This window comes from Amblyomma mixtum, chromosome 6, assembly GCF_055824585.1.
Source record: "Amblyomma mixtum isolate Tamu chromosome 6, ASM5582458v1, whole genome shotgun sequence".
Lineage (NCBI taxonomy): Eukaryota > Metazoa > Arthropoda > Arachnida > Ixodida > Ixodidae > Amblyomma > Amblyomma mixtum.
In genome coordinates, this window is record NC_143017.1 from 145,007,106 (window position 1) to 145,035,033 (window position 27,928).

The window sequence follows — 27,928 nt, forward strand, 5'->3', positions numbered from 1 at the left end:
TCTTGAGGATTCCTATACCTTCGATATCTGCGGCGACGAAAATCTTAAAAAAAAAAAAGAAGCGAATAATATAGCTACTTTATTATGAAGGAGGGACGCATTTCGAAGCTAGAAAGTACGTGCAACAATGTCCTGAAAACGCTTCAGGCCATCAGATTATATTATCGTTGTGGCAAGCTGCAACAACTTAATTGCTTCGCAACAAAGAAATTTGTGTAGGTTTGGGAAGAAGCGAATTAAGTGTCGGAGGCAACCGAACATGCGAATTTCACCCCCGCATACACAGCTTGACCAGCGTATCGAGTCCGCGCAGGCACCTACAGCTGTACGCTCTTTCTCTAATCAAGCCGCCGCGGTAGCTCAGTGCTTATCTGAAAAAAAAAAACTGCGTCTTTGCTTACAAATATTTTGAATTATATGTGCCCACTTTCCTCTTGTTAATATCGACTGACGACATCGCAATACTCGCTTCAACTGCGTCTTAAGCAAGACGCGGTTTCAACGAATTGCGGCGAAAACCAGCCGGCGCCGGGCTCTGAAACGGTGACGTTGAAAACCGCGGATGTGCATTGTACATTGCACTAAAGGAATCACATTACGCAGCTGCTTGAGGATCCTGCGTGAATATACTGCAATGCACGAAGCTCCTGGCGTCGGCGCGAACGTAAGTTCACACTGTCACAGAAGTTTGTCAAGACATCTGTGCACTCACTGCAAAATAACCGCTCGCTACCCTACCAGATGAAATCGCGTCCACCTGGGAATAAAGTAGCCATGATAATGCGTGATGCTTGAACCGGTGCTTTAATGCGCGAATTAAAATGAGAGTGGCGCAGAGTTCGACTTGCCAACACACTTCCCAGTGCCGATCATCAGCGCCAGACTTCAAGCGAAGCTCAGGACGCGGTAGGAGGAAGTTGACGCTTGCTGAAAGCACCTACATTTGGTAAAAGATCAGCAGTGAAAACAACGCAGCAGCTGAAGCTTGCCTGTTGAAATTTCACACGCAAGATTCATGACAGCTATACCGATATCAAGAATGTACGCATAGCAAACGATGCACTAGCTCGACGAGCTCGCCCGAGCCAAGATGGAAACCGGAAGTTGTGGGCGCGGTGTTGCCAGACCACCAAGCAATTTCGCATATCGTCTATTCCCATTGACTGGCGGGAGGTGACGTCATCGGACCGGAAGTGACGTTACTTTTAAAGGCGTCGCCAGCTTCTAATGAAATGACGTCACTTCCAGTAAAGGCATCAACAGCGTCTAATGCAATCGCATTGCAAGCACACAAGGTAATTAGGTTTTCGTGTGTATTTTATAATTACAATTTTTCGCGATGGATGTATATTTGTGCCATTTTTCGTCCACCACTCCAGAACAGTCTTCTTATGACTTCCGTTTCTGGAGACAATACCGCTCCGAAGCTCCTGGGAGTGCTCAAAACTGGCCTTCTATCTTTCCGCAACTTCGCACTGAGGGACTGAAACATTCCCCCCCCCCCCCTTTTTTTTTTTTTTGTGTCGACCCCTGTTCAGGTCAAGAAGAATAGCATTCCTCAAGCTTGTCTTGAAGCTCTGGAGGTGCTGTTGTAGTAGCTCTGAGCTTGTGGATTACGCAGTAGCCTGAGAAGGTGCCAGTGTAACCCGCACCCTGCATAGTAGATCAACAGAATGGGTAGAGCTTGTGAGCGAGGTCTATAGTATTGCTCGGGCTAATTTCGAAATAACATATCAGATAATTTTTCCGCAAACATTATACGGCGGTTGAACTGGATTAGCGCATGATCGGCCTTGGGCGCCCGGTCGCGGTTAGGTTATTATCTATTCATTTATTTAATACTGCGGAGTCGTTTGACTGCAAGCAAGGGTGAGTACAGGTACAAGTAAAAAACAAGATATGCACGAGCGTCATGCAAGAGCAAACAGATGATGCCAAAAAAGAAGCTAAAAAGACAAGGGTTTCTCCTACAAAAGGCTCTCAATTTATCAACAAACATTTGTACATTCGGGCTATTCGCTACACACCTCGACAATTCATTCCGCTCTGTAATCGATTTGACAAGAAACGAGTGTTTAACTGCTTTAGAGTATGCACGAAATCCTTGCAGCATTTTTCCATGGTTATAGCGCGTATACTTGCTCGTGAAACAGGAGTAATATAATCATGGGTGTTTATTCTAATCAGATTATTATATATTAGGCACAAAAATTTCAACCTTGCTTCTGTGCGCCTTGACTGAAGAGATTCTAGGCCAATAGAATCGATCATAGCTGTTACACTGTCTGTTCGTTTGTATCTATTGCAAATGAAATGTGCCGCTGTCCTTTGCACTCTTTCTAATTTGGAAATATTCTTGGCCGTAAATAGGTCCCATAAACAGCAGGCATATTCCAGACGAGGCCGCACCAAAGCCTTATACGCTGCCACTTTCACATGTTTTGGGGCCTTCGGCAGTTCCCGCCTCAAGCACCACAGAGTCTTCAGAGCTTTTCCGCATGTAATGTCGATGTGAGCATCCCAATTTAGGCGATTAGTTATCTTAACTCCAAGGTATTTCACAGACGAGGATTCTGGAAGTGGTACGCCAGCTATACAATATAGATGTATAACACCTTTCAATATTCCTCGTTCGGTCGCAAGATTTGATCAAATCTGCTTGCGCTACGCGAAAAACTAGCTTATTATTATTTGCCTATATGATGTGGTTAGTCTAGCTACATTTAGAAACATTCTCCAGTCCATGCTTGAATGACAACTGTGACAAAATTCACACGAACTGCTCTACACAAGGTCAAAGGTCATGCAAATGAGTGAAAACGGTGGTCGTTTTGAATGCGAGTTTTTCTCCAACGTAAAATGGCCGAAGTGAACGCTGCGCGTAATATGATTTTATCTGTCCCTTTATTATTCTCACCTGTCGAGTGGTTCGGAAAGAAATGGACGAGCCGTTAGTGCTCAACAACAAAAAAAAATTGGAGGGGCCACTTAAGCTCCGCCTTGTGGGTGTTACGCGATGGCATATTGGGTTAATTCCCATATATGCAGATGTTCATTCTCTATACTTCACATTCATACATCAGTGGTAGTCCTCATACCCCTCCTGGCGCCGATGCGCCGCTGCCCTGCGATGGCAGGTGCTCCCAGCGGTGGGCCTTGTGCGACCCAGATTGCTCTTCCGGAGCGACCAATCGTTAATGTGGCTGCCATCTGCAACGGTGGGCGGTTTTCTCACTATCCGGTGGACAGGCTGTGCTTAAGCCGCAAGGTCACGTGACCTATGTGGCCCACCTGCCTCCCAGGTTGCTCTACGAGGACCACCCACCGCCAGAGCGATGCTCGTGATTTTTGCGCTCACAACGCCGACAACGCCGACACCGGATTTTCCGGAGAACGGGGCCTTTAACGCTATCGCGTCGAAAGTAAGTATCTCATCTTGTTGATTTTAAGGCGAAAGCCTTTAATGCCTCATACTGTCGTTAGCAGACGCGTCGGCAGGAGTGTCGACAGACGCGTCGGCAGAAGTGTCGATAGACGCGTCGGCATGCTGCCGTATCGACAGACGCGTCGGCAGATTCGTCCGCCTTTCGGCGTCACTGCTTAAAAGGCTCAAGGTTCCAGCATGAATAAAGGCGCATCTAGTGAATGCATGGGCTTCATAAATAAAATAAAAGGAGTAAAGTCAAGAAAAGGAAAATAAAATAAGAAAATAAACAAAGATAAAATTAAGATGTGGAAATAAAAATAAAAAGCAATAAAATTAAGGAAAGCAGGAAAAAATAAATAAAAAACAAAATATGAAGAATAAGAAGTAAATAAAAACAAACAGTGGCCAGAAAACGCTTTCGCCTTGCAGCACTTTAGAGAGCCAAAGTGCCCCCTGAATTTTTTATTTCAGTGCGAACGTCAAAGCTTGATGTCGCAACACTACAGCATTCTTAAAACTGCGGCACAGCCCTTGAGATTCCCTGCAAATATACACATGGCAAGAGAGAGAGCGAATGATTCATTTCTGAAAAAAAAAAAAAAAGTAGAAAGACCTCGATATGTGATATAAGTGCCGATTCCACAACCCGCGGCTTTTGCGAGCACCTTTCAGCGAGTCAATCGGCAGTCTTTCTGCTCCCCCAGCCTTGTCTGTTTGCTTTTTTTTTGGAGCGCTCTGTTGCATTATTGATGCTGCACCGAACTTAACCCGCAACGAAGTGTTACAGGCTTGCAGCTGGGCGCGCGAGCTAAAATTACCCAGCCACATCATCCGGGCGCGCCACTTGTGTTGGCCGAGTCGCTTCGGCTCGACGTCGCCACCCCCTATCTTCACACAACTGCCGCACGGCGCGACATCTCTTCCCCCTTCCTTCAATCTCTTCTCTTGCTTCTCCGCCTTTGGCCTTCCGGTTCACTACGAGGCGCGGAGCGAGATAAGGATTGAGCAGGAACGTATCGCTCGAGTTTCGTATTCACGCAGTGGCGGCTATGAGTGAGTGCGAGGCGCGCGAGCTGTCGCCCCAACCAAAGCAAGAAGCGCGCTCTAGCCGCGGATCTTTGTAATGAGGTGAGCCAGTGCAAGTTTCTCACTTGGTGGTAACAGCTTCGAGGCAGGAGCGGAAGGCGGCCCTTCGTGGTGTTTAATAGGCGCGGTGACTGACCCGCTTTTCCTGTCTGAGCTCGCGGTGACGCGCAGCACGGGTTCAAGCACCCTCTCCCCGCTTCTACGAAACAGCGCTTGTTAGGCGGAAGAAGTTCATTTATGCAGATTTTGTTGAACTCGTTGTGTGAACTTCTGATCGCGAGGTTCCGCAGTTGTTTTGAATTGCAGCTATTGATTTAGAGACAGCGCATGGTAATAGCTCCCTTCTGAACTTTATAAATGCGTACTTGCGCATACAAATGTAATAGCTGACTCCAGTTGAACAGTAGCGTCAGTTTGCAAACTACGAAAAAAAAAAGCTGACATCAGAAAATTTACAGCTTTCTAGTGTAAAGGGAAGACAGAGGGAAAAAAAGCTAGATTAAGCAGCGCTTAACTGAGCTGTGTGAAACTGTATAACACCTGTAGGCTGCTTGGGCTTTGATATTGGTAAGTTTTTTACTGTGGTTCACATTGATTGGCTATGGCATAGCTAAAGATGTATATAGACAAATTAATAATTAATGTATACATCATATTTATTATGGCTGACAACATCGCAGCACAACAGTTTTGGGATTACTGAAATGCGTAGAAATGATGTCATTATCCATAATAATTTTTACACTGAAACACCAAGTCAATGAATGTATTTCGACTCCTAGTTACTACTGTTGGATCAGACACCAAAGTTCAAAGTTTCTTTTTGCAACCAGAAGTTGCGAGGAGAGCCAGGGAAAAGCTGCATAAACAGCTTGAAGGACCACGACTTCCTCTTTACAGAGCAGCATTGACGGCAACAAAACTATGCCGGTAGAGGGAAAATAGAGAAGGAGAAAAAAAGTAGCAAAATTAAGGGACTATGCCGGACTTTGAAAAACATAATGAATACACCTGCATCGGGTTATGTACGTAGTACAAAAGGAACACCCAAGAGGACTACGGAGGAATAGGGAATAAAAAAATGAAAAAGACACGAGTTGGCAAAGTGGCAACAGCAGCAAGAAACTAGAATGTGAATATTTGGCGGAGTTCTTTGAAAGCCATTTCATGCAGAACAAGAGTGTAAAGGGCAGTATAGTTCGTTAAATAGCGTGGGTAACATATATTGCATCATTTATTGGCCATAATTGGTGCCGCATTTATTGACATACCAAGGCTGTGCTCTGCGGACCCTCAACCTGTCATTCACGCATCTCCCAGTTTGGCCGACATAAGTTTTACCACAGTTTAACGGAATTTCATATACTACGCCTTCTGTGCATTCGACAAAGGGCCGCCGATTGAGGGAGCATGCCAAAAACGTAGAAAATGCCCTTAAAGGAAAAGATTTTGAAGGTCTTCTGGCCGCCCACTGCCTTACGTGTGAAGAATGTTCCCCAGATCTGACTAGCACCGTCATTAGAAAAAAGAATAATCAACATGTAACGCGGGGAATCATTGGATCGGAGTTGATATATAATCGGGGAGAAGCATGTGTTAGCTCCGCTTCTATCACTCTTTCTGATAAAGAGCTGACATATTTGCACTGACGATGACGCCGGATTGTTCAGAGTGCATATATGTTCGCACGATTCGTTGGCAATAAAAGTTGGAAGTTCAGCGCCGTCCTTGTTGTCTCGTCTAGTCCTCGTCTTCTTGCGCTGCCATTTATTTGTTCAAGACATGTACTACACGCCCAATTTTCCACGTTAGTCTACGTAGGGCGTTGGGTATGGCGTGCTCTCCCCAAGTTCTTTGCAGTACGTTTGGTGTGTTGCGAACCGGCCAAGGACAGTCGTTATCAAATCGTGTACTTAACTAAACACTTCAAATTCCAGGGTGGTGGTGCTTAGTGGTGCAACTTTATTACCAGCGGATACAGAGGAGCCACCCGAAGCCGCCTCCCGCTTATCCCTTGGGAAGCGGCGGCGTCTTCAGCCAGCTGGAAGAGCTTGATCTGTTTCCCCGGGTCGGGGCTGAGCGTTAGAGCCTCCCAATGGTTAGAGTCGGCAATGAAGGGTCTCGCGGGTAGGGACTGCGGGCAGTTGCAGATAATATGATTTAGATCGGCTTTGCTATCACAATTTTTGCATTTGTCTGAGTAGAGTCCTTCCGAATAGAAGCTACACAATTGGGGGATTTGGAAGTTTACGTCAGGCTTTGTCCTGTTGCTTGGACAGCGTTTTATCTGCTGGGGGAAACCTGACTCTTGCAAGCCTGTAGTGCCGCAGGATTTCTCTGTAAGAAAACAATCTGTCCTCGCCGGAGTATAGGGCGGGCGGGCAACCAGCAGTGACACGTGACCGAGCTCACGTCTGAGTCTGTGTCACGTGGTCACTTCGCGATCACGGAATGGTCACGTTATGGCGAACACTCGACGGTCACAACGACAACCGCTACGTTTCGGTTGAGAAAACTGCCTTAAGCTTAAAATAATTAAGAATGAACGCCCTCGTCTCCTACAAGGCCCAAACCCCGACACACGCGCCGGAAGTCCTCACGAATGACACTTTGGCAGATGGCACTATGCGCACGACGGCCGATAGAGCCGTATGATATATATATATATATATATATATATATATATATATATATATATAAGGCTCAGAAGAAACGAAAAACAGAAAGGTTAACGGACAGTGTACCACATAGAGAAAGGGCTAAAGGGAGGTAAAAAAAGAGAAAGAAGAAAAGCTTAACCCGACGTGTCCATAGGACGTCACCATAAAGCTGTCCGCCGTGACCAATAAGATCAAAACGAAAAAAAAAAACATACTGTACGCGGCCGCCCAAGTCTTCGGAGTTCAAATAACGAACTAAGGCATTGGTGGCCTTCTGCGCTATTGAAAATTGAGGCCACGGCCTTTAAGTCTTAGGGGGACGGGAGTCTGATCAGCACAGGCCACACTCGCTGACTGTCAAGGAGAGGGCATAATCGAAGTAAGTGCTCAATTATTTGTCACCTCCTGTGCTCCGGCGCTCTAGAGTCATTAATTTTAACTATAAAATTGCCGTTCGAAAATGGCCAGTGCACACCACAGGCGACTGAAGAGCGCTGCTTCGTAGCAGAAAGGCCAAGTGGTAAATGGAGTCGCAGGAGTGGGTCAAGATTGAGCCGGTGGGCGGTGCGAATTTCCCGGAGAGTACTGTGATGTCAGTTTCGTGACGCGGGCAAGCACACGACGCTCCCTTGCAGCTTCGGCTCCAGACTGTGAGATGCAGACACGTCGGGCTCTCCCACGGGCCACTCGAGCGGCTCGGTCAGCTAGGTCATCATCGACAATGCCCCTATGACCTGGCAGTCGCTGCAAAATGACGCCGTAGCCTTTTCGAATCCACAGTGATTCATTAGCTCGATCTGTGCGACCAATTGTTCGTCGCCTTGGTGTGTAAGTCTATTCGCAGGCAGAAAAAGGAAGCCTAAGTTTCACAAAACGCGGTTAGTCTTTGAGGGGATTTTTATCTCACACAATGAACAGTGACCCGAAGGACAACAACTGCGGGCCCAGTGGAAGTTGTCGCGTGTGAAAATTGGAGTTCAGTTGTGACCAGCCTTGCCGCGAAGACCGCGACATCTGTCGAGCTAGTAGACGTGGTCGAGCCATCCGTGCATACGTAGTTACGATCTGCGTATCTGCTTGCAGCAATTACACTGTCATACACTTCAGGGTACAAAATGAGAAAAGGGCATTAGTCATAATCTCTGGTATGGTGGAGAGCTTGTAAAAGATGCGTAAACGAAATGCCATCGAGCGATGTGTATTTTGATGACACGGAAGAATGTGTGATGTTGTATTTTATGAAACATAAGCAGCTATTAAGGCTAACTCAGCTGTCATTTATTTTATCATCTTTTTACGCGCTACTTAGGATACAGTACACAAGTGAACAGAAAGAGGCACACCACAAGCGCAAACTTGCAACTCTTTATTACTCTTTGGTGGCACATTTTTATGCGTATAGGATGTCATGAGCACCATACAGCAGTGTCATGCATTCAAGCGAGCACCTTCCCCATTTCCTTGCTGCTTAAGTGCAGTCATTTCAGCCTCGTTTTACGTGAGTGCGATTCACGCGATTTACGAATCGCTTACATAGGTTGCTTCATTTGCAGTTGCCATAAAGAAACCCTTCCACAATTTCTCTTCGCTCTCTCTCTCTCTCTCTTTAACGTCGTACTATCTCTGTTTTGTGAAACAATGACTTGCATTTTTCTTTGCGGCGGTTACAATGCGAAGCTACATTTACGGGGTAGATAATTTTACCGCATCAATCCTGATGTTCGCACCAGCCAGGCTATCCAATATCAGATTCCAATGCCATGCGGTTGAGGCAGTGCTAGTAAATTAGATTTTCGGAGCTCTCCAAATCTTCCTCCAGGTTTCCCTGCATTTCAATGACATCGTTGGGGGGAGGGGGGGGGGGGGCTGCACGAGGTCGACTTTTCCACTGAATGTGTGCTACTGTGCATTTTATTTTACATTATACATTTCTTCATAATAGATATCGCTCATTCTGCTCACTATTTTATCACTGAACAGTGCAGTGTTTTCATACAACAGTGCTGAAACACACTACTCGTTTCATTTGCACGACAAGCTAGGTTTACAGCGACAGCAGTACGTACACATGGTACGTTCGGCGGCGTCGTCGGCCGCGCAGCCGCCGGTGATGGATGGCTCTCTGTTAGATAAGGAGGGCGTCTGACGTTACAAGTGGACTGAGCCGTGACCCGGAGATCGTGTGCCACGCCTGGCCCAAACTCCTGCCCCCCAAACCGTGACTGGTTACTGCGCCCGGCTACCACAACACTCTGAGCAAAAGGCATTCGCTATAGATCTTACCCGTTGCTGCATAAACGCAACAGACGTCTCACAACCCTACCCAGCATTACTAAACACTCTGACTGGCATCAGAATTTCCCACTATCCAACTGTCCGCTAGTGTAAACGTCCGATGTTTTCCTTTGTCATTTTTTTTTTACTCTCCTCAAGAGCGTGGGTCAAATGCCTTGAGTGGCGGCCCCATTTTGATGGAGGCGAAATGCAACAGACTGTCGTCTTTTATGAGACGTCAGCGCACATTAGAGAACCCTATTAGGCCGAAATTAATCCCGGAGGCCTCCACGACGACTCCTCTTTTCCTCCTTCTTTCACTCCCTCCTTCCTCTCCTCCCTCACAGCGCTGCTCAAGCATCCACCGAGAGTGAGGCAGTTAATGCACCTTTCCTCATTAACAGTTATTATTATCATCATCGTCATCATTTAGAGCATTCGCTGGCCATGTTTATCTTATCTTTTATTAATTCTTTCATTCAACTTACGTAGGAAGTGCTGCGTATGAAAACCTGATGGCGGAATTGTGCCATGAAACTATCAAATGTCCACTGACGCAAAACAGCAGTTCTTATCCTCTCATGAGCATCGAATGCTTGAGAAATATCCGTATAGCTTGTCGTCAGTCTGCCCCTGTCAGCGATATTTGAGTGAGCGGCTATAACACTTGCAGCGCACTCCAAATATTGCAGGAGTAAGTTGCAGGAGTGTTGCAGGAGTTGCAGGAGATTGCAGGAGTGTTATCTGAATATAATCGCTGATTCATGCATCCAGAGATAGCGTTTCTTCAATCCGCTCGCGGCAACTTCTGATAGCGTAGCGACGAAAGCACGCACGTGCTTGCCACTCGAAAGACCCGGCAACAGTTCTCGGTACAGAAGAGTGCGTGTTTTAACGCGACAGCGTTAAAGGCCCCGTTACACATAAATCCCGGTGTCGGCGTTGTGAGCGAAAAATCACGAGCAAGACTCTGGTAGGGGATGCCCAGAGAGCAACCTAGAAGGCAGGCAGGCCACCTAGGTCACGTGACCTTACGGCCACAATTTGCCCACTGTGGCAGTTAAAATAATGATTGTTCGCTCGGGAAGAGCAACCTGGGCCACACAAGGCCCACCGCTGGGAGCACCTGCCATCGCAGGGCAGTGGCGCATCGCTTAACCGCTGCGCCACTGCGCCAGAAGTGGCAAGAGGACTCCCAGAGATCTATGAATGTAAAGCATAGAGAATGAACTTCTGCATACGTAGGAATTAACCCATTACGCTATCGTGTCATGCCCTGAAGGCGGAGCTTAAGTGTCCCCTCCAATTCTTTAACTCTCTCCTTTCCGTTCCTGCTCAGATCGTTCAAAATAGCGTATACTCTGCGCTGTCCGTTATGGATTAATAATGTCATTCAGTATGTTGCAGAAGAACTGTATTTCAGTTCCGGATTCGCTTTTTCTTTAGCCATTTTTTGCGGGCACTTTAAACTTCCCGAGAAACAAGTCAATGCGGGCCAATCACGGCGAGCATGGCGTCCAAGGTGCATGGCGTCCTTGCCTCGCAACGACCCTCTTCGGCAACGGCCGTGCTCTGGCGATTCCGCAGCGTTGACAGTTGACTGCGTAGATGTAAGCGACAGCTTTTGCGAAAATATGACGTACATCCGTCTGGTTCTCGTTCGTACAGAGCTGACTGATCCGTCCACCGTGGCCTACCGACAGAAGCCCCTCTGTGACTTTCATTTTTGCCGGTGCCAAGGAGATTAACTGCTTTTCGAGCCTCTCTGAAGGTACCTGGCATGTTATGAAGGCTTCCGTGCCACCAGCAGGGAAACGGACCGAGTTTTCCCCAAAAAGGCCAGGGGTCGACCTAGGCACTGCACTGCGGAGTAGCCCAAAGCGGTTAGCACCAGCAGCTGAATGTCTTTTTTTTCTGGTCGGAATTTACGCTGAAGAATTCTGTAACTTTGAACACTCCTTCCTGACACAGAGACGCATAAACCTCATACATCTAGATGTTTTATTATCCTATTTTCTGGCTTAATGTAATAAATTTTTCTGATTATTTTTGCGAGTCTCAAATTTTGGCAAAGATTTTTTTTTTACTCGTAAGCAATACATATCCCTTTTTTTTTGTTTCGTGCCATTAGAAAGAGAGCTGCATTAGCTCTACACTGTGACATGCCGCATTTAAGAAAAAAGTTTAATTTATGGGTGAATACTTGTTTTACGTATGCCACTTTGAAATTTGCCTGTTTTCCCGACGCAAGGAAAGAGTTAATCAGATTCTAGGCCGCACAGTACAGGACTTACTGCGGTCGATCTGGTGAGAGAATTTTCTAAGAGAATTTCAAGAAGCTGCTACTGCGCATATTTTCCTTGCCTTTCGCCTTTCGAAAGCGCATTGAGACAGAGAAAGAAGAAAAGCAGCTCTCCAGTTAAATTTTGCGACTCGCCGCTCCGTGCCTCCAGTTCGATGTTTCTTTGTCAGTCTGGAAAATCTTGCAGTGATAGTTGTTCTCGTCAGCACACTTCACAGATCTGTTTTGTGTAATCCCTCCTTGACCCCTCAAACGTCCGTATTTTGGAAATGCTTCTGGTGTCCGCCAACTAAACATCAACGCTGTGCAGATTGTCTTTGATGACACCTTTCCAAAGAATGCAAAATTTTTGCCTTTCCGTTTGCTCAACAGTTTATCTCCCTTGTTGTTATTGCGACGAATACTTTTCAGTAGTACCAAGAAAAATCAGGTGTGGGTATTTCCTCTCTGACCCTCGACTCGTGAGTGTAGACAGCGCAAAAAGACGGGGACGTAGGAAGAACACGAAGAAGAGCGCTGACTTCTACTTTCTTCTTTTGACTTCTACGTGGCTTTTTTTTTTTTTGCGCTGTCCAAGCGTCTGTTTTAACCTCGTCTGGTCATTCTCACTCCATCTCCCCGAACTCACTCCCATTTATTTGGCAAAATTTTCACCAGTGATTCTGGCCTTGCGTAAATTAGACAACTATTTTTCTCCTGTCATAATTATGACGCACTCACTATCTTAGACTTCTCATGACTAAAGTTTCTGGCACCACCGCAAGTGTGTTTAGTACGGGTAGTTTAGGGTACCTGAGCAACGAGGAATCATTTTAAATGAGGTCGCAGTACCTTGGCGAAATCGTCTCTTCACGGCCAGTCATTTCTCCTAACGACCAGTGCATATACAGGGCGTTTCGCTTAAGACTTCATGCGGTTTTTAAAAATAAGCTTTTGGATTTAGAAGAGCGCGTTTTTTCGGCATAGCATTGTCAGCGGGGAAGTAAATCAGAATGCAGCTAAGACGTGCTAACTAGAAGGCTGGTCAGCTAATGTGGAATAGTTAATTTTTTAACTATTACCATTAGGCTCCTTAATTATTGAGAGGCGTGCAGCCCATCGTAATGTCCTTATAAGTTTTTAAAATTTCGTAAACGTGGTTACTCTGCACGCTGTGACCCAATTAAATATGTCTACAGCGCGCCAAAATACATGCGCTTACGAGAAGCTTGCAGGCAAAGCAAGCTCTCCAGTGCACCTAAATCTTCAATATAGCCAAACCTTGTTGGGCCACAGCGCCGAGGACCGCGTTTTCGAAATTCTAGAAACTGATATGGATATTACTTACGGTGGCCTACATGCGTCTCAATAATTAGGGAGCCTAACAGTAATAGTAAAAAGCTAACTATGCAACATTAGTTAACCAGCCTCTAATTAGCACGTTTTAGCGGTATTCTGATGTACTTCACCGGGGATAAAGCTACGTAAAAAAAGCGCTGTTTTAACTCAAAAAGACTATTTTAAAGAAGTGTGTAAAGCTTTAGGTGAAGCACCCTGTATATTACCGCGGCAAAGTATCAAATGTGTATATGTTAGTGGAAGGATTTGCTGCAGCAGCACTTAATTCCTCTACCGACTACCAGCATCTTGGTTCCCCTGGAGCAGCAAGGAATGGCGATCCCGCAAGTATGGGGTTTCTTTCACGCGACTACGTTGTCGCGTACCTCAATTAAACTTTTACCTCCACGGATCCGGTCTGGCGGTATCCCTTTGTGCCCGTTCTGTGCCGAACCCGAAACCGTCGATCACTTTCTGCCGTCCTGCCGACGCTTCTCCTCTTTACGGAGGCGCCTGCTAGAAGACCCCCTTCAACATCTCGGTCCCTGCTTGTCCGCTGGGGTTGCTTTTCCCCTCAGGAGCTTCTGTGCTTGGCCGCAGCGACAGGAATGTGCACTCCGCCATTCGAAACTTCCTTATAGAATATAAAGGGCTGTAATAGTCCTGAAATCTTTGTTTCCTTCTTCGTTCTGCTCTTGCACAAAATTCATTCTTATTCACATTTTCCCAATTTCCTGCATAATGTCCACTTGCCATAATCTGTCATCCATTTCATAGGAATCATTTTGTTCCTAATTTTAAACAGCCAGTCTTCATTCCAATCTTTTCGTGACAAACGGGCAGTGCCTCATTGTGGGTATGCGCCATTTATCCCGTGGGGTCAGCAACTACCGCAGTTGAGACTGTTGTCAGTAATTAAGCTGCTGAAAATGGCAGCGTCTTCAATGCATAGAGTCGTTTGTTAAAGTTACATTGAGGACAACTCCATTCAGTTATTGTATTTAGTAGAAATTGATCTTTCTGGTTCTGGGTATGTTAACGTCTGCCGGGTAGTACAAAAAGTTATGGCTGAGAAAACTGAAACTGGAAATTTTCCTTGCCATTCGATTCATATCTCGCGACGTTCACACCGATTAGGACTAGTTGCCACCCATTTAAAGCGAATGATGGTGTAGCACAGCCTCCGGGATCCGCGAAAAAATTCGGTGTCGACGCAAGCAGTTTAGTTGCGAAATCGGCCACGGATGGCGACACTTCAATTTCATTATTTGCTCTTTTCTGGCTCATAAAAGTACCGTTCTCGGTGAGATTGGTCTCTCTGCCGTAAGAATGCAGGGGAATTGCTAGAGGTGGGGGGGGGGGGGGGGGGGGGGGGGGGGGGGGGGGGGTTATATTTATTTAGCGTCGCAGGCTGGGGCACTTATATTTTTCAGTGTTTTTTGTTATCACCGTAGTATTAGACCCTTCACAATCCAGAGATATAGCAATGGTGTGGGAACGAGCCTTTCTCTCTTGGCTTCAACTTACCACCAGCCCTTCTGCACAAAATGTCCGTGGACAGTATAAAGTCGCCAGCAAAAGGTTACGGTCTGTAGCACTGCGGCTCAGCCCATTCGCCGGGTATTGCTAGAAGCGAATGAAACATGCTCGTTTCATCACACATATGCAGGTATTTGCTGCGATTGGCTTGCGTGACAGCGACGCAATAAATAGTTTCTTTTCCGCACAGCCATGTCGCATAAACTGTTGCTTCACACAACGCCAGACAAGTATGCAAGCACTCCTCCTCTCCCCCAAAATAAAAATACCCCCCCCCCCCCCCCCCCCCCCCCCCCCCACCGCGCCGTACGTACAGATGTGTGGCAATGCTGCTCTCTAACGATAACGACTTCATTGAATAACCATGTTGTGAGAGTCTCTATTTCATTCTGTTTGGGGCAGTTGGAGCTTCCGGAGCTACTTCGTTACTTCAACGCCAGTACGTGACTGACAACTTGGATAGGCGGGCTTGAATTAAAAAAAAAAAGCAGTAGTCGTACAGTGGGCGAACACCTGGAGCTTACCTACTGTGAAGTTATGTATTAACCAAAAGGCGAGAGGCGCAGAAATGAGAATGAAATAACGCTTATTAATTATCATTTGTGTCTCCTCCCTTGTCCTTTTTCTCTGTTGTTGCGCTAATTTCTTTACATAATGTTTCACACTAGCTCGTTGAATCTCGCGATTTACGTAGCAAACGTAATATTTGCTTTGCACGTTTATTTGCTCTGTGAAACTTGGGCTCGTTTGTGGGTCAACAAACAAACAAACATTTATACAGCGAACCATATAGAAGTGGAATAATTTAACTTTATCAGTTTATAAATTATAACACTCACACGTAAGCACCTTCGTCCGGGTACAGTGCTTTAACCGTATGGATGGTTTGGTTTATTGAGGTCTAACGTCCCAAAGCAACTCAGACTATGAGGGACGCCGTAGTGAATGGCTCCGGAAATTTCGATCACCTGGGGTTCTTTAACGTGCACTGACATCGCACAGTACACGGACCTCTATAGAATTTCACCTCCATCGAAATTCGACCGCTGCGGCCGGGATCGAACCCGCGTCTTTCGGATCAGCAGCCGAGCGCCATAACCACTAAGCCACCGCGGCAGCTTGGCTATGGAGTTCCCGATGTAGTCCCTTTCCGCTTAAGGAAAGTGACGCTGGGAAGCTCTTTAATCGGGTGTTCTCCTGTCCTCGCTGGGCATTGCACAGAGCTCGTGTGTGAGTGTTATATATACGGTGCTGTGGTGTGTGCTTGCCGTTGTCTTTAATCGTTGCCATCGTTTTCGCACCCCTTTCGATTTCCTTTAATGGCTCAGCGTGGCGCAACCAGCCACATTCTTGACCCTTCATTGCTTTGTTTTGTTTTCCCTATCAGACGCAGAAGGAGAGAGATTGAGACAGAAAGAAAGGGAGACTTAAATGAGATGCTCGCAGTACCCGTGTTCTGTACATAGCCTCAAGCGACGAAGGGAAATCCCTAGTAGAGAATGAATTCTCTGACATGGGAAAGAAAGTAAACCCAGACCGGAAGCGACGTTGTGAGTGCTTTAGCTAAAGAATAGGCTCTTAAAAGTGGCAAGAAGATGACAATAAAAGCAACAACAATAATAAAAACAGGCAGGCGAAAGGAGAACATATACCGGAAAGAGAGGAATTCCGCGTGTTTCCGAAATAGGAAACGGGGCTGGAAAGAGGCAGGCCCGTCGGTTTCCGCTCTCGTGGCGCGAAAAGAGGCGCCCCCCCCCCCCCCCCCCCCCCCCCCCCCCCCCCCCCCCCCCCCCAGACACCCACGAGCACTACCGCAGCGAAGACAAACTACGCACAAGAGAGCAAAACAAAGAAACGAAAAAAAAAAAGAGCAGAGAAACAGGAGCATCGAGACAAAGCAAACATTAACATCAGCCGAAACGCATCGCAGCTGCGGCAGCAGCAGCAGCAGCCCCAGCACCACCAAAACTGGTCTGCGCTGCTTCTCAGGCCGCTGTAAAGAAAAGTTGGTAGTTCGCGGCGTGGTGTGTGTTTGAAGTGGCTGGACGCTAAGCGAGAGCGAGAGAGCGAGTGAGAGAAGGGTGTTGGATGGATGGACGAGGGGCAGATGGGAGAAGCAGCAGCAAGGCGGGACTTCTTGCCTTTGGCCGCCGCCGACTCTTTGCCGACGGCGTCGCCTATATATCTCACTTCCCCTCTCTATCTCCTCTCGTGGAGCGTCTACTACGGCGGTCGTCCTCTTCGTCCGACTCGCCGCCGCCGCCGTCTCCGCTACTCCGCATGCGCCCCTCTCTCTCTGTTCTCTTCCGAGAGAGTGGAAATGGGGAGGTTGGCCAGCACACGGCCGGTACGCGCGCTCCCTCGCCGAGAATGAGCCGTCACCGTAGAAGCCGCCGCAGCCGTCGGTGCAGCGCGAAGAGCGGGCCAGCGGGCTGCGAAGAGCCCCAGCCGCGGTTGGCGGCTCCTCTTGAAGAAACTCCTGCCCTGTCAACGCGCGTGGTCTCTGTCGGCGTCGTCGCGTTCTCGGGGCACTTCACAGATGTCTGAGGCGGCATGCTTGGCAAAAACTCGGTTACCTGTTGCCGTTGTAGCCGTCGCTCGCCCTGTTATTCCTCCGAGGCTGGACTCGCGCTCTTCGTCAGCGGTGGCAACCGCGAAGGAAGGAGAGGAGGAAACAGAAGTTTTCATGCATCGGATGCGACCCACGCCACTGCTGTCGATCCGGAAGGCGTCATCCATCCGTGTCAGCTGATGCGCCGGGACAACGTGCGGTGAGAGAGGCCAGGTAGGAGCTTCGGATGAACACGCGTGAGGTTTCTTTTCTGGCCTCTTTTGCTCCTACTATTGTCACTGCTTTCACGGTCGTTATCCTTGTTTATCACTATTTATCACCACGTCACTGTGTTCAGTCTTCTTTTCGCGCTGTTTGTTTGCATTTATTTTGGATCATCACCAACTAGCTTTTCTGTCGACGTAACAGCAGTCTACGATACCTTTCACGCAGTACATGGTGATGGGAAAGCTGTCATTACTTGACTGTTGAATGCATTTCGCGGTACACTGCTTAGTTTCTTTGTTGCCTCATCTTCCTTGACCTCCTTGACTAATAGATAGAAGGTAAATGGTTGGTTACCATAATGCCTTAATTAAGAGGTGTTCCACAAAAGGAACTTGACACCTCGGGGGGAAAAATTATGCATACAGTGAGTTTGCGATCAAAAGCAATTTCGCAAATATACGTCGTCTGCCTTGCTGTCTGCGCTTGCATCACTTGTGAGCCAGAGTTTCTGCCTGTGAGCATAATTTTCGTGCCCAGATCAATCGATCAGTCAAGTTGAAGTTCTCGACTTGTGGCCCCTCTCTCTTTCTCTCAGTCATCGGGCCTTCCCCGTCCTTCTATTTTTTTGTCCTTTTCTCAGCACTCCCCTAACAGTCTGAACATGAATCTGAACAGAAAAAAATATAAAAAATGAAGCAGCCCGGCACCTGTTGATGCGGTGCGTTCAACGCAGTCACGGAACACCACCGCGATCGTTCACTGCTAACGCCGCCGGCAAACGCGTTGCGTTCCTTTCCGCTGGCAGTGCACTGATCACCGTTTCGCAGACGCATGGCTGGTCGCGATCGCACGAGTCTGCAGCGCGGGGCATCGCGTTGCCCGATGCGGGCCAACGACCGGGCGGCTGACATCATCGAAGTGCGTGGGACGAGCGGAGTGCCGCCGCCGGTTTTCTTCCCACGGCTCCCGAGCAGACATCGCGCGCCCCCTGGTCTGCTTCAATTTGCCACCACGTACTGCGTCTGCGATCCTAAAGAAGCAGTGGGATGCTGAGGAATAGAGAATGCTTTATGAGAACAGGAAAAACGCAGTAACTGTTCCATTTTTAGTGGACACCACACTGTGAGGGAAGGGATTAAGGAGGAAATGAAATAAAGAAGAGAGAGGTCCAGTCGAAAAACACAACAGAGGGATCTCTGTATTGGTTTTGGCCGAAAGCTTCTAGTAAAGGAAATTTTTGTAGTAAGAACGGAATCTTGCGTAACTACTACGGAAAGGTACTTCACAACTTCAGAATATTCCTGCACAAAATCTACAGTATAATACAGAAAAATACTGCAAAACAACAGAAAAATCTGTCGCTACGACAAAACTACAAAACATTATGTATTTTTAACACTGTTCTGTCGTTTCTTTCGACTCGGTGGAGGCGTTGCAGTGGAGCGCTCCGATTAATTTCGACCAATTGGGGTTTCTTCATTAACGTGCACTGAGATCGTACAGCAGCACATGGGCGTCAGTTGTGGTTCGCCTCCAACGAAATGCTTCTGCCGCGGCAGCTATGCGATCTAGCAACGCCGTTTGTAGTGTCCGAAAAGCGGAACGTATGCTGAGCGTGCACTTCTATATATATAAAACAGTCTATATATATAGAACACTCTATATAGAAGTGTTATTACGCAGGCGCATCGAAGACCGCCGCGAGATCTCACAGCACATATGGGCTTCTTTCTTAAGTACCGCTAACTCTACTGCACACTCTCGAGAGGAAGCTGTCAGGTATGGCAGCTACACGCAGACACCTTCCCCTCGCCCCAAATCCACCTCACCACAAAACCACGAAAGAACACCCGACGAGCTCACCCCCAAACCGGCCCCCCTAAGCCTTTAACACATGGACATAACAGTTCTTCCGTAAGCATAGCCTTATTCTGTAATTCTAGCCTTATTGCCTGTATTTTCGTAGGCTTGTTGTCGTGGACCGAAGGTGGGCATGCCATCGAAAGGAACTATCGGCTTTCCAGGCGTGATTGTGGTTTAGACGTTTCTTGGTAAGGGGGCACGCATACATCAGCAAAAGGTCCTTTCAATCCATCCATCAAATCTGCTTGCGTAACGAAGGCAAAAAAAGAATGGCGCGGAAATTATCCATTGTGTTTGAACAGGTTAATACTCAGTCAGAAGCAAAATGAAAGAATTCCTGTCAGGCCATTGCCCACACGTTTGTCCGAGAGGAACCAATCAATCAAACCTCAATTTACCCATCAGCCAACCGTCTTGAGGAGCATTTATACGATACATCATTTATTCCGTCCTTTTCGCCTTTTCAATGCTTCAGAAGTAACATCCATCTGAAGCGTCATGGTGTGCTATCTCCCAAGGGACGATTTTGTCCGTTCCTTAACAGCGGCGGACCTGTGTGTGCCACCGCGGCTCGTTTAATGAGGTCTAAGCCTGCCGAATTTAAAGTTCGAGTATTCTCTTCAGCGATAGCCTGGTGGTTGCTGTTTCTGAGGACAAGTTAAAATGCTTCACAAGACAGCGCGACAGAACCCTACAGGCAGGTCACTATCTTTCTGCAACATGAAGTAATCGAGAAGAAATAAAATTCTCTCTACAGATGGGTTACTGAAGCGGTAATCATGCCCCTCCAACTGAAAACCATTTAGACACATGTGGAATATTTATTTATTTATTCACAATACCTTACAGGGCCCAGAAGGGCATTGAGTAAGGGGGGCAAATAACGACAAATGTACAAAAGAAACTAATTAATACAACATGAGATACAAGAGATTAAGTAAAAGAATCTAATGTACTTAAAGGCGAAATTATACATAGGATACAAGGTACTTATTAGTAGCATGAATGCCGGACATACGGCCAAAACAAAACGTAATGGCAACGAAGGAACGAAAGTACACTGCGACAACAAAAAAATCAGATAGGAGGAAAAGCGATGTCATGTGAGATATCTAGGTAGCTGATCCTGGAATGGTTGATGATTGACGATGGATGGGATATTGTCAGGAATATCATTCCAAAGAGCGATGGCACGTGGAAGTGCAGATGAATTAAAAGCGATGAATTATCCTCTGCTTCCAGGCGGAAAATATCACTACTAGCTGAATTATTCAACCTCGAATCGTATCCATCCGAAACGTTTCCCGCTTTTTATAGCTGCAGCTTCAACTGGAATTCCTTTCACTTTTAGCTGGAAAACGCCATTTCCAGCTACAGGATTAGTGTCACCATTCTCGCGTGTAGACAACTGTCCTGATTATGTGGTTATTCTTGCTGAAAACAAATAAGCTGTCTGCAAATTTCATCGACTTCTTTCTGGGGCGCACTCGTATGACTTGACAGTTGATGACAGCACAGGTGAAGTTGTCAGAATACTTTCTCTCCAACACTCGTGAATATGTCTTTGTGGAATAAGCTCAGTCCAAAAGAAGCAACGTCTCTGCTGTATTCGCAGACGTTTACTAAAGCGAGTCAAATTGCTACTAACAGTATGCTCGAATAGATGCTGTGTATAAAGTTGAAATGAACAAAGAAACAAATATAAATCAAATAAACTAAAGAACGCTGTGATACGCTTCATCTTCTGTCGCCCGTAGCAGTTGTCGTTGAGCAATCCCAATATGGGAAAAGTGGTCAGGATACTGAAGTTCTTGCTAGATACACTAGAATGCTCGCTGCTTGAATATGCTATCTTTCTATGTCAGAGAGTATCTTTTCTTTTTTGACAAAACTAAGCCTGTATTGTTTCTTCGATGCATCTCATACAAGAAAGAGAACAAGGCGCATTTTTTGCAAAAATGCGTTTTTCTTTTCTTGTGGAGATTCAGAAAGACCATTAAAGTCGGGTTCGGTAAAGTTAGAACACATTACCATTAATAGGAAGCGATGAACGGAACGGTATTCAACGCGCGTCAATTTGGGTCCGCTCTTGCTTCGATAATGCAGCGCCATTGTACGGAGCAGCTTTGTCGACTGAGTTTCTTATCGTAAATTCAAGTGGGCTGCCACACGATCGTGATTAGCTGTCACCGGCGTCGAGATAGTGTACGCTTCTTGACCTGACGATGGCGTTCCGGTAGGAAAGCTCGTACGCGAGAAAGGTGAAGTGCAGGCCTTATCGACCCACGCTTGAGGTCACATCACAGCAGTCTTGCCGCTGAGCTCGCTGGGTGCTCTTCACATTCGACAAGGGAATCCCTGCCACCGAGGCATATATATTTGTCATAGATCATATATCTAGGGGTTATCACAAAATGAACAAGGGAGGGGAAAACCTCAGGTTGCTTGAGCCAACGTTTCGACAAGGGGACTTGTCTTCGTCTGGGCAAAGCGTTCATCATTGGCAGGGGTTAAATAGGGCCTTCGCTCCGAGGAGGAAGGCCCCGGCGGTGGGGAAGGAAAGTGGTGTGAGAGGGGATGCATGTCCTGACGCGCATCCCCTCTCACACCACTTTCCTTCCCCTCCCCCGGGGCCTTCCTCCTCGGAGCGAAGGCCCTATTTAATCCCTGCCTATGATGAACGCTTTGCCCAGACGAAGACAAGTCCCCTTGTCGAAACGTTGGCTCAAGCAACCTGAGGTTTTCTCCTCCCTTGTTCATTTTGTGATCGCCAAGGACCATCACCACACCCTCTCTCTACCATATATCTAGGGGTTGGAATTTTTAGATTTAAGCGATAAAAAAGGGATAAATGTACGCAGAATTCAGTTTTTAAAAATTTGGTTTCACCGAAAAAGGTCAGTATTCTTTATTGTGCAGCTACTTTTAGAGCGCAGCTCTTTGGCGTCCGTTCCTGGGTTTCGCGTCGTCGTCGGCGTCGGCCTCGTAACCAGCTCCGCCCCCAATGTCACGCTTTTCAATTGGTCAAAATGCTCGTGACGTCACAGTGCGCGAATTTCAAATGGGGCCAATTGTACTTTGGCTAGTAACCATGCAACCAATCAAAGGGATCGTATAGTGATGCTGCAACTAAGTTGGACTGAGTTTAGTTAATTGCTTAATTAATCAATTAGCCTAATTAATATAGAGGAGAATGAAGAGGTCAGAAGAAAAGAAAAGAAAGACGCGCGCCGCAGCGACAACACCGTCCGCGGAAGGAGACGCTGCTGAAAAAAACAGATAAGTACGAAGCCGCGTTCCCTCCACCACCACGCACTTCCCCACTCAGTAAGACGTTGCTCGTTTCATATACGTTGTGTCGAACATCCTAGACAGTTCCAACAATTGACAGGTTAATTACACAACACGATGGATAGAAATACAAGAATATAAATATGAAATAGCCTAATTAACCTTTCTAGTTAGACCGCATAAATCAATAAAACCGAGAACGAAATTGGTCGAGTTGGGGAATCGAACCAGGGTCTCCGGAGTGCGATACGAGCACGCTAGCCACTCCGTAATGCCAGCTGAATGGTTTGGAATGAACAAAGGCGCGTCTAGCTAATACGGCGTCTTCGTTCACTCCCATCTTCCCCCTTTCCCTTACGGCGAGGTGCAGGTGTCCACCCAGATATGCGAGAGAGATACATTTCCTTTCCTCAAAAAATAAATTTACCGTCCAGCAAGGCGTACAGCCGAATTGGCGATGGCGTTCTGTGGACTCCCTGGCAGCGTTGCAAGACGCTGTCGCGTTCCACTCTTACAGGCGAAGCTTAACATGTTAACCACACATCAGTAACACACGCAGACAGCCAATGGACGCGTCATTCGCTGGCAGCACTTGATTCATCATTCACAACCACATTCTTAACGTACGCTCCCTTGCCGCACATGCCAAGGACGTACACCACGATCACATTCTGCGCCATTCCTCTGTACTTTGCTTTGCTGAAACCTGGATAGATCCCGAAGAGCCTCTCGAAATCATAGATTTCCTATACTGCTGTGGTGCTCGCAGAGACCACAACAGAGCGGCGGGAGTCGCTATCTACTTGCGCACAGGTCTCTCTGCAATACCAGTCGAAATGTTTGGCACGTCACATGAAATTGGCGAACTGTGCGCCGCAAAGTTGCCCAACGGCTTGCTGGTAGTAGCTGCCTACTTCGCCCCTACCGCACCCACGGAAGACGTCGTGCACTTCCTGCAACTCGCATTAACCGTCCATCGATCCACACCGATGTTAGTAGTGGGGGACTTTAATGTTGACATAAAGACAAACAGCAATTTCCTAACATTTATGCGGGAGAACATCCCGTTCCTCTCGCTCGTAACGCGTCCCACGGCTGTGACAACCTCGCGAGGCACTTGTATAGATCTCGTCTTTGAGAATCAAGCATTGCTGTACCAAGTCGAACATATATCAGTCTATTTCTCCGACCACAAAGCTTCCTTCATGACTGTCAAGAACTGTTACTGGAGTCTTTGTTAAAGGAATACGTGTGAAAAAAAAAAAAAAAAATTCTGTGATAGCGCATACATGTCTTGCTCGATTTCTTTGCCTCAATCTATCGAAAAGGTGAAACAGCTTATTTGCTGCGCTCAAATTTCGCATTAGGAAGTAACGTAATCGTCGGTAATTTTTTCATGCCTCTTCAAATCGGGAGGTTCCATGCAGTCAAGCTGGCGCGCCGCTGTGCGGAGGGTCATAAAGCAGCCAACACTCGGATACCGTCAGGTCAATGCTTTCTTTAGGTACTTTGTTAGGGCTGGTCGTGAAGCCCCCCTCTCCCCACCCGGTGCCGTTCGAATGGGTTTGTTTGAAAACAAGCGCTCTAAACTGCAGGAACGGTGGTTAACCAACTGTGAAATGTCGAGGCCTTGGAAGGTCTCTTCCTTCCCGCAAGGCACATCTGACACACGGAGACCTTGGATATGGGGAGGGGCTTGACAGGTGGCAGATCAGCAGCACTCCGCGCGACTTCGCGGACAGAGCGGTGCACGCAAACCCCGGCTGCATGTTGGCCCCCGTTCGGTTTTCGCTGTCTTCTTGAGTGTGTGGGGTTTGTGCTGTAACTGTGCGTAAACGCCTTCGTGAAATGCAGGCGGGGCTCACAAGTAAACAACCTCGTGAGCACCGGTGTGCTACTGTCTACTGGTAAGACGGCTTTTTGGCGCCAAAAGGGCACACTCGACTCTGCTCTTGGTGTGGAGTGACGGAGAGAGCGGACAGCTGGCGCTAAGCTTGGTGATAATGCTGATCCGAAAAACGAATAACCGCTACGCTTTGTGCTAGTTAAGTCGGTTAGGTTGACAGGGTTTCGTCAAGAGCTAGTTGGGGCATTAAGTTTCTGATCGCTTTGAATTATACCGACCACCTTTGGCGATTTGTAAATAACTTGTAAATAAACTGCACTGTACATTGTCCTTGTTAACTGCCATCATCCAGTTAGGGCAGTTACTTAGTTATTATAGGTTCCTCCACTGCACGTGAGGACATTGACGCGAAGCCATACACAAGCGTCACAAATAAGTTTCATGTTCTGGCTACCGTGAAGGTTAAGCGGCAGTTTCATCGCTGTTGTCAACTTGCAGACCACTTGAGGGCCGTCCTCTCGCTTCAGCACGTGCACAAACCCAACATTAGCATGACAACCTAACTTCTTACAATTGCGTTTTTTTCTTACGGTTTCTTCAATTTCTTTTTTTTAATGATGATAGCATTCCTTCCTTGAAGCAAACCTGTAAGTATGACCATGTTTGCGCTAATTACTGATATATCGAATGATGGGTTGAAAAAAGAAGGTCGCGAGAAATTCCAGGTGACTTTTGACTCCGAAAGAACGCCACATTATGTCACCGAAATAAACCTGTAATTCTTCCGTGGAAAACAATGTTCGCCGACAAAACAAACAAACAAACATAAAACTGCGTTTTGAAATAAGCGCCGAAAAATCTCAGCCGAATTTTAGAAAAATAAAAACCTAGAAGTTCGACCTCCAGTTATATGGGACGCGCCCACACGACGCAAGCTTGAACACCGTGGCGGTGCAGTGACATAGGTGTCGGCGTGAAGAACATCGACGACGACTCAGCAGCTATGGCGTTCTAAATGCACGGTACTCCCCTAGCAAGAATCTCCCCTGCTTGTTACATATTCTTACGCGACCTTTGATCCGTAGTGCATCCATCATCGTCGACGCTCGGAATCCATTTTCCTGTTGAGTGACTACAGCGCTCTTCAGTTTAGTTCAGCGGGTATGGAAAAACGCCTACATATATCTATAGCCTTCCTTTTAGGCGCTTACTTTGCCATTGTACGTGCACAGCAGCTGGATCGGCGTTGTGCCCGTGCCAATAACCTCCTCCTCACTGCTGGCCCCTCATCACTGGGCAAATTTAATTAGCGCTGCCTGGTGGTGCCGCGCATAGCAGCATTCGACTGACGAGAACAGCTTGTAGGAAAAGCCTCTCCGCTGGTGCCAGCCCGATCGAAACAATAGTGCGTTGGCTATCGCCGACAATCTTGCTGCGATGAAACAGCGCACACGAACCTGGCCCAGGCCTCCAATAAGAGCAGGCTGCTCTCTACCACTTCCCAAATCGCGAGCCGAATCAGTGTTCTTATATTCACAAAAGAAAGTGTCGCTTTGCCGTCGGAGATTGATGTTCATGCGGAAGAAGAGGGGAGGGTCTCGACACTCAACTGGCCTGCTGTAGTTCTGCCGGAGTGACCCAGAGAAGGGAACAAGGAAGGGATCGGACTGCTAGCGACGCAGCGAACGAACGCTCAGGCCGGTCGCTTTTCCCCGGTTCTCGGGCATTGCGCTGCTACGCGCTTTAGTTGTTCACGGGCGTCGATTCTGCTACCCTGCCCTCAGCATGACGCCACGAAGCAATTACTCCGGCATGCGGGTTCACAACCCCCCTCTTTCCACTTTCTCTTTACTGTGCTCTTCCATCCGTTTTCTTTTCCTGAAGCGAATCCCTGCTCGAAAACGATTAGGCCCGAGTTCTTTCGCCTCTCCCGCGTAATACGTGACGAACCCGCCCGCCGTTTTCTCTTGGAATGCAGTGGCGGCTGTGCGCGGCAGTCACTTACAGATGGCGCCACGTGTGGGTGTATAGAGATATACGTACACGCGTCTCGAAAAGGTCGCTTTGAAAAAAAAAAAAAAAAAAAAAAAAGAAGGCGGAGTACAGAAAGGATTGGGATGGTGTGGGCGTGTTTGCTATAGGCTTCCAGGCTACGACTTCGCGCGCTTTCGACATCCTTAGCGCGGTGAACACGAGAAAGAATTATGGGTGTACATTTCTCAGATGTCGCTGCTCCTAAGAACTCGGTTGTTACAGCTTGCACAAACATCAAACGAGAGGGGTGGCATTAAGAAATGACTGTGTGGAGGGGACGAGAAATCTAAAGAACCACCCACCCACGCATATATATATATATATATATATATATATATATATATATATATATATATATATATATATATATATATATATATATATATATATATATATATATATATATATATATATATATATATATATATAGTAGTTGCAGGAGGTCTTGTCGTTCAATGGGCCAGGAAGACTTGTAGAAGAAGGGGTCACAACCTTGCAATTATCTTAATTTAATACCGACAGTTTCGGACGGAGGACCGTCCTTCCTCAGGGTATACACAAGAATTCTTGTGTATACCCTGAGGAAGGACGGTCCTCCGTCCGAAACTGTCGGTATTAAATTAAGATAATTGCAAGGTTGTGACCCCTTCTTCTATATATTGTCGCGTAGCGAGCTTCGCGGGTTTCGCGCGCCAGTTTCTCTACAAGCTGAATGTGTTCTTCTCCCCGCCGTGCGACTGTTGCTGTCCGTGTGCTCCCTGCTGTGCGAGGAGCCATTAGAGGGGCTCACACTCCGACATTTGGCAGAGCCGTTTTCTCTGGGGCTCTTTGTAAGCAGGCATTGTGCGTCTCCTCCCTGGCCTTGTGTGAATGTTTAGTTAGAGTAAAACGCAGTAAACTGCGAGGGGAAGAGGTCGCCCACGGCCGCGTCCGGGCCACCAGAGCGGGCGCGCGGACCCCCTGTGGTTTGCAGGAGAGTCGCGCGAAGTGATTGCCTCGGGCGGCACACTGCCCGGCGGACCAGATATGCCGGAGACGAGCCGCGAGGGCTGAAGGCGCGGACGGCGGGTCGCGTGGTGCACCGACTGCGAGGTTTGCGTTCCCTGTGTTTCGGGTGTCGTTTTGTGTGTTTGTATCTGTGTGCCGAGTGGAAATGCGCACGTCTTCGGGGAATTTTACGCGGTGCTCTCGAGTAAACAGCCTCGTGGGCACCGGCGTGCTATTGGCTGCTTCTGTTTTGAAGAAATCCTTCTCATTGGCTCCGACAACAGCATTTCTGATTGGATACTTAAAGTGTCCCCAGAATCCTGGGCAAACGTATTTAAGAGCGGAGTTTTGGCGCGAAGAGGACTCGGGAGAGGAACGGCTGCGGTCCTGCTGCTCGGGACCACTGCTCCAAAGATGCTGCACACCTCGGGGTATGACTGACTGTTTTACTATGTGACCTCTTATATTTTTGTCTCAGTTTCCAAGTTTAACCAGTGATTCGCATCTATCTTCAATAAATTAA

At 47.4% G+C, this 27,928-nt stretch overlaps 1 protein-coding gene across 1 annotated transcript in view; it reads left to right on the forward strand.

Annotated features, from left to right (window-relative positions):
• Window positions 1–4,458: 4,458 nt before the first annotated feature.
• Window positions 4,459–27,928, forward strand: part of LOC149340666 (beta-1,3-galactosyltransferase 1-like) — a 38,216-nt gene continuing 14,746 nt past the window's right edge. The window contains exon 1 of the mRNA XM_089551325.1: window positions 4,459–4,555. Coding sequence (XP_089407451.1) covers window positions 4,551–4,555 — 5 coding nt within the window. The 5' untranslated portion in view covers window positions 4,459–4,550. The remainder of the gene's footprint in view (window positions 4,556–27,928) is intronic.